The sequence below is a fragment of the Littorina saxatilis genome, linkage group LG17 (assembly GCF_037325665.1).
Source record: "Littorina saxatilis isolate snail1 linkage group LG17, US_GU_Lsax_2.0, whole genome shotgun sequence".
Classification (NCBI taxonomy): Eukaryota; Metazoa; Mollusca; class Gastropoda; order Littorinimorpha; family Littorinidae; genus Littorina; species Littorina saxatilis.
In genome coordinates, this window is record NC_090261.1 from 6,000,664 (window position 1) to 6,008,163 (window position 7,500).

At 42.2% G+C, this 7,500-nt stretch overlaps 1 protein-coding gene across 3 annotated transcripts in view; it reads left to right on the forward strand.

The window, feature by feature from the left end:
- LOC138952443 (solute carrier organic anion transporter family member 4A1-like) overlaps positions 1-7,500 on the forward strand; it is a 44,878-nt gene that overhangs the window by 1,217 nt on the left and 36,161 nt on the right. Inside the window, exon 1 of one of the 3 annotated variants that reach the window (XM_070324115.1) lies at positions 2,059-2,250. The exons of the other annotated variants lie outside the window; for them this stretch is intronic. Coding sequence (XP_070180216.1) covers positions 2,239-2,250 — 12 coding nt within the window. The 5' untranslated portion in view covers positions 2,059-2,238. Of the gene's footprint in view, positions 1-2,058; positions 2,251-7,500 lie in introns of those variants that run through there. 3 annotated transcript variants of the gene reach the window in all.

Below are 7,500 nucleotides of genomic sequence, written 5' to 3' on the forward strand. Positions count from 1 at the left end.
AGTGGAACTAAGTTTTATGACTCCTTTGTCTTGAGTAACCAGTCCCTAAAGCATGCATTAAAAAACCCAGGGATTACTGAACTTGTAAGCTTAAGATATAAAAGAGGACCGTTTTATTGACATCAGTCGGTGAAATCTGGCTTTTGTGTGAGGTTTCATTCATTGTTTGGCTTCTGTGAATGAATGCAACCACAAGGTCTGTTTTTTTTCTCTTGAATTAAATTAACTGCGCAGTGTCAATGATTGCAGGGGATTTTGTCCCCCGGAGATTGGTGAGATAGACGGTGAACTTTATTGATGTCTCAGGTCGTACATACTAATGATTTCGTTTCCTTTTCTTCTGTCAATGTCCTTCTGCGTCACGGGAAATACGGACCAAAGACGAGTATCGTTTTCAGTTTTATCACAAATGGATGAAATACTACAAGTCCACATGACTGTTCCATGGCTCTATCGACACCCGTTTTTAAACGCTTGCTTCCCTTTATATGATAAACCGTCCATATATTGTCATCCTCCCGAACAAAATCCTTTGTGTGTCATCAAAAATAGAGGAGTTTGGGTAGGGAAATCCTTTCATGCAATGACGTCAGCGCCTTTCGGCGATTGGTCAGTGCATTTCGAAGCAAAGACCACAACATAATGTAGGTCACGCTTGAAATTATCGCTCCTTGATATTGCTTTTCAAACGTATACGAAGAGGGTCAGTTATTAACTTAACTTCCTTCGAACTGTGAGATCAAGAGAACAGTACACAAATACGAACGGAGGGACTCGGAAACCCGAGTCGTCGCCACGCTCGAGAACTCAAGTTAGTTAGTTAGTTAGTTAGTTAGTTGTTGCTTTTTGGGTCCAGCGGACCATATAGACCAAATCAGGACCCCACAAGTTTAACATTACACGTATTTAAATTAAACCAATTTTACTGAACAAAATCAGAGAACTCAAGTGTAATATCTGAAGTTAAAATCTCCCTTGCGTACAGTACGACTCATTATTCTTGTATTTTCTTCATTTTCTTCATTGCAAACGTTTTGGATGATGTAATGAATCCAAATAATAAAAAAGTTGCAAAATTATTGAGTACTTCCAGCGGGACAATTTCCCCAGAATTACACATTCTATTTTTTACCGACGAGTCGACAAATGCTCGATTGAGAACACGGGCACGTGGAAGATATGTTTGCAGTTCAAGTATTAGTTTTCACGCTTAGATTTCGTGTGTCCCTTTGGCAGGGTGGTAGCACATTTGCCCATAGAGCCGGCGGTCTCGAGTTCGAGTCCCGTAAATGAAAAGACTTATGTAAAACATTTTTTTCTCAATTTTTCAACTTTTTTTTCTTCTTTTTTGAACTCTATATTCTTGTATTTTATTCTTTTTGATTTATCCGAAAGGTTGTGAGTCGTGTATTGAAAATCGAATATAGTGCGTAAGTGCCCTTGTACAGCTTTCCCAGAATCCCGTATTCTTTTTTTAGTACGGGATATTCCAAAGATATGTATCACCGCATGTCGACTGATAGTAATGGTAGTAGAGTACTTCTAGTATGATAGACTTCTGGTTTTATTTATCGGTTCAAGAAACTTTTATTGCATTAAACTGAAAATTGGAACAAAACCTCCGACCACAACAGTCACGACGAAGTAAATCAACACAAAGTGGAGTGACTCGAACCTCCGAACACCGCTCGGTGTATGTTAGTGCGTGCGTTTGCTTGTGTGTGATGACACTGTCCGTGTGTTTAATGTCTGTTTCTATCTCCACACGCTTTGTGTTGAATAATCAGTGAGTTATATGCGCGTTTACTTGTGTGTCCGTGTGTTTTAATGTCTGTCTCCAAGGCCATACACTTTGTGTGGAATAATCCGTGTGTTATTTGTGCGTTTACTTGTGTGTCCGTGTGTTTTAATGTCTGTCTCCAAGGCCATACACTTTGTTTGGAATAATCCGTGTGTTATGTGTGCGTGTTATTTCAATGTGTGTCAGTCGTCTTTCAAAGGGTATGGCTGTGGCCATTATGTGTTTGTGTGTGCTTGACAAAGGCAAAGATCTAGAGACGTGTGGCAGAATGTTACGCTACAACAGGCTACGAGGCTCAGTGTGTTGAAAGTAAAGTCTCCTCAAAGTGGTGACGGACAGCTTTCACTTACCAGCGGGGATAATGTTATGTGCCATCACGTTTTTCAAGCGGTCACATTCTTGACAACTGCCATTGTATTGTCCACCTGCCGGCCTTGATGGAATCGTACGTACGTACTGCAGCCTGGATGTATTCTGCGTGTCAGTGTTGCGTAAAGTAATGACAAAATGAAATGACCATGAAATAAAAATGTGATGGATTCTGAATGATTCAGCGTGCTTGTTTGATGCTGTCAAATCTCGCAGAGAGAGGTTGAAAATCACCATCAAATTATGGATAATGGGATTGGCAAAGATTTGTGTTTTTGTGTCTGAGACATTTACTGAGAGCTTGCGTTTTGAAATATTAGGGATTTGTATTTCCAATTATGTTCTAATAAGGTACAAGTATGTGAGCACGCGCAAGCATGTCTGTGTGTGTGCATGTGCACGCGCGTGTGTTTGTGTGTGTGTTTGTATGTGTGTGTGTGTCTCTCTCTCTGTGGTTGTTTGTGTATGAGTCAGTGTGTGTGTGTGTGTGTGTGTGTGTGTGTGTGTGTGTGTGTGACAGAGAAAAGAACTGAAAGTTTTCGATGCCGCACTGGCGTACATTTCATGTAGGCTACTGAGTCTAGCTGACACATTTGTCTTTCTTTTCGTTCTGTTCCGTTTGAGTTTCTCGTTTGTTACAAATGCCAAAGCAGTTGTACCTTGTCGAGGCTGTTATAAGGCATTGCGTGATATTGTGTCTTCCAAAATATGCAGTAAAGTTTTTTAGTGAGGCGAAAGAAGTGGGGTGGGGGCGTAAACACAGAACCGTGTCACAAACACCCACGTCTGGGATAAATCCACTCAGATATATCAAGTGATAAATACATACATACCTTATATCCTTTGTACACATTGGGACACAGTTAGCGGAGTGAAACGAGAAACATGTAAACACTAATGTGGAAGGATAGTTGTACATACCTGAATCAACACGCCATAGGACATGTTTCTGCTTCTCTGTTTGTCTCTCTGTTTGTCTGTATTAAATAATTCATGTTCATTTTTATAGCTGCGTATGTTGGTTGTGCTTGGCTAGAGTGAATGAAGGGAAAACCGCATCTGTCAAAACGAATTCCTAAACTTGGGCAATAAAATATTCTGTATTATGTATTCTGTATTCTGTCTGTATGTCTATCTCCCCCCACCCGATCCCTCCCTCCTCTTTCGCCGGTATGAGTTATCAATGCTTTTCACATTTATTTTCTACTTTATAATCATCATGAACATGATTTTGCTTCAAAGAAATTTACTCCAACGGGTTTGCTGTGCTTTTTGTGTCCCCTGTTTCGTTAAGAAAAAAGAAGAAGAAGAAGAACAACAACAACAGGTAAATGTCATTAGCAATGCGTGCATGCTTTAAGCTGGCTGTTTCCAATCGTAAGGTCGATTCAGTTCAAGTTTTGGTGGCGTCAGATTTGATACGCGTGAGACATTTACCAAATTTGACAGATTGTCTGAACTTTATTTCTGAGGGACAGCAGATATAAGACAACACACTACACAGATTGTCTGAACTTTATTTCTGAGGGACAGCAGATATAAGACAACACACAGATTGTCTGAACTTTATTTCTGAGGGACAGCAGATATAAGACAACACACAGATTGTCTGAATTTTATTTCGGAGGCACAACGGATTTAACGCAACCTGCGATTTTGTCATTCGTGCCTTTACCAGATACAAATTGAGGCATGTAACAGAAGTGTGTTCTATGCCCTTGTCGGAGCCAGACACAGGTGTAACAAAGCCTGCTACAGGTGTAACAAAGCCTGCTACAGGTGTAACAAAGCCTGCTACAGGTGTAACAAAGCCTGGTACAGGTGTAACAAAGCCTGGTACAGGTGTAACAAAGCCTGGTACAGGTGTAACAAAGCCTGGTACAGGTGTAACAAAGCCTGCTACAGGTGTAACAAAGCCTGGTACAGGTGTAACAAAGCCTGGTACAGGTGTAACAAAGCCTGCTACAGGTGTAACAAAGCCTGCTACAGGTGTAACAAAGCCTGCTACAGGGGAACCCCCATTTAAGACCTCCAAAACTCTGAGAAAACTAGTTCTTACAAAGGAGAGAGTCTTAAAATTGGGGTAAATGTACAGAGGAACAGAAAATCTTAGAAAACAGGGTCTTAAAAGGGATGGGGTCTTAAATGGGGGGGGGGGGGGGGGGGCTTGAAAGGTGGGTTCCACTGTAGATGATGTACACTGGGAGACACATGATGTACACTGGGAGACACCGACACCTGCATGTTTATTACAAGTGTCCACCATTAAAGGCACACTCCTTCTCGTGTCAACAGGTGGACTAACCATATCAGATCTGACCGGTTATTTACGTGGGGTAAGACCATCCCTCCGCTGGGTCAAAAACCAAAAGTGATCATCATTTCGCTGTGGTGAGTTGTAATTTTGGACGATTTAGATTTATGGAGCCACTGGCTGCTTTTACGGAATTAATTAATAAAACTTGAAATTCCAACCGTGCACTGAGAGCACACATTCATGCTGTTCATTTTTGGTATGTGAGCAAGCGGAGGGATGGTCTTATATATCCAATGTAAAAAGCTGGCGAGATCTGAGACTGTGAGTCGAACTGTCCACACGACACGGAGTGTGCAGTGAAGGACTGCACAAAACCATTTTAGTATACCCCCCTCTCTCCCTGCCCTCGCCGCCCCCCCTCCCGCCCCCCGCCCCAGCATATAATGGTAACAGATCAAACTCAAGTCCCTGCAAGCGGCGTACGTCCCTTTTCTTGTCTTTGATGTGATGTTGAACTTCTCTTTGAAGCGAATAAATGTGGGTCAGGACAAAGGGTATTGGATACTCATTGTTTTCCTTGGCATAACCCCCCCCCCCCCCCTCCCCCTTTTTCTATTGAAATGCGCGCATAGTTTTGACTCGCCTTGGTCGGAAGAAATGCAACTGCGCAACGAAGAAATCCGAGAAACAAAGGGATGAAAGCGCACTCAGTATATACAACCCGCAGTAAGTGAGAGTGATTTAAAACCAGTTTCCTGGCACTCTGAGAGAATAAGAAATATCGAAAAGAACAAATGACGAAGGAAAATATTGTTCGAGGTTGGTTGGTTTGGGTTTTTCGACGTCCCTTGAGCCGATAATGGCTAAGCGGGACCTGTGCACGTTTGTCTAAGTTCGAGGGTTCACGTACTCTCTTTCGTAGGTTGGAAGAAACGCAACAACTCAGTGAAACCTAGTTCGAAGCTTACCTGCGGGAATGATCTTTCTTTCAAGACTGGCACACAGTTCTGATGGATAGTCTCACAGAGAATAGGTGTGAAACCAACTGGTCACATTCAAAGTTCGTGTGTCACAAATGTGAAACCACTTGGCCAGCCAGATTAAAAGCTCTTGTGGCACAAATGTGAAACAACTTGGTCCGCCACTTTATAAGTTTGTGTTTCATAACTTTGAAACCAAAATGGTCAACCACTTTAAACGCTCGCATGTGTGAACTTGTGACTGAACGACAGTTACGGTACACATGTACTTTTGCGCATCCGTTTGAACTCGTGAACTCGTGGTACCTCTGTGCTATCGAGGATTCAAACCTGTACTATCGGGGATCCACTAAGGTTTCGGAGACTGTGTTTTGTCTGTATTGAAATGGTCTGGCGGAAGAGCCGATCCTTAAATTTGCATAGGTAAAATGATCGTTTTTCGGTACCCGACACCCCTCTGAGTTGAATTTGTTTTAACCTTGTGACGTAGGCACGCGGGATGTTGTGTATTCACTTTTTGCTGGGGTTTCGAACCGAACAGACGTATCCAGTGAGCGGTCGCATGGCAGGTTTGCTACGAACAGAAAAGGAACCGTGATGTGATTTTTCTGAGACGGAATGTCGGAATGTGCGACGGGGTTTTGGTAGAGGGGTGTAGTTAGATTCAGTTAGTTTTCGTTAGAGGGTTCAGTTAGTTTTCGTAGACGGGGTTTTAGTTAGGTTCAGTTAGATTTCAGTTAGGTTCAGGAGACGAGGCTTTAATTAGGTTTGTTAGATTGGTTTTTTTTAAGAATTGTTTTTAGGTTGTTTTTTTAGATTTCGTTTGTTTTATATTGGAGTTCTATTGTGTTTTTTGATTTTTTTGATTAAAGTTGAGAGTGAGGATTTAGAGTAGAGTTTTGGAGTGTAGTTTGGAGGGAGGATTTAAAGTATTGTTTTAAAGTATAGTTTTAGAGTGGGAATCTAAAGCATAGCTTTAGAGTAAAGGATTTAGAGTGTTGTTTTGGGTTGTTCTAGTTCTAGAGAGTAATACATTGGAAGTTTTGTATTTGAAGGTAAACCCCCGCTTTCCCACACATTCCCCTCATCATCTTATGGAAATAAAGAACCTGGTAATTTAACTTGTGTCAGTTGTTTTGAGCGTTTGAGCTTGGTGAGAAAGGGGCACTCTGTATTATTTGACCCCGTGATCAGGGTAAAGTACATTTGGCACTCGGTTACACATGTCACGATGTGATCCCAACTAGTCACATTAAAAGTTCGTGTGTCACAAAGGCGGGTATCATGTCGCACAGTACATACAAAAGACACTAAAGTAAGGTGAGGCCTTGTAAGGGGTGAGTTTCACTGTGCACAAAGACAAGGTAATGTTACAGGCCGAGGTGTTGCCTACGCCTCTCTCTAGTGCTCAGCAAGGTGGTGGAGGTCCTCAAAAGAAGTATGCATAATTTATCTTTAATTTGGTGGACATATAAATTAAGTTTCACGCCCGCACGGCAAAGCTATTAGATACAGCGATGACGGGCGCAGTGGCGTGGTGGTAAGACGTCGGCTTCCTAATCGGGAGGTCATGAGTTCGAATCCCGGTCGCTGCCGCCTGGTGGGTTAAGAGTGGAGATTTTTCCGATCTCCCAGGTCAACTTATGTGCAGACCTGCTTAGTGATTTAACCCCCTTCGTGTGTACACGCAAGCACAAGACCAAGTGCGCACGGAAAAGATCCTGTAATCCATGTCAGAGTTCGGTGGATTATAGAAACACGAAAATACCCAGCATGCCTCCCCCGAAATCGGCGTATGCTGCCTAAATGGCGGGGGAAAAACGGTCATACACGTAAAAATCTACCCGTGCTAAAAACATGAGTGAACGTGGGAGTCTAAGCCCATGAACGAAGAAGAAGAAGAAGAAGAAGACACAGCGATAGACAAATATGACAGCACGCTTCTTTAATACCGTACCACTAAAAATATAATTGAATTCTTCTCCTATTATGCACAAAAACAAACCCAACAAAACCTAAAAACTATAACAAAACAAAAACCAACGTTACAAGACAAAACACACATTGCGCAGTTCTTCGCGTTTTTGTTCCAA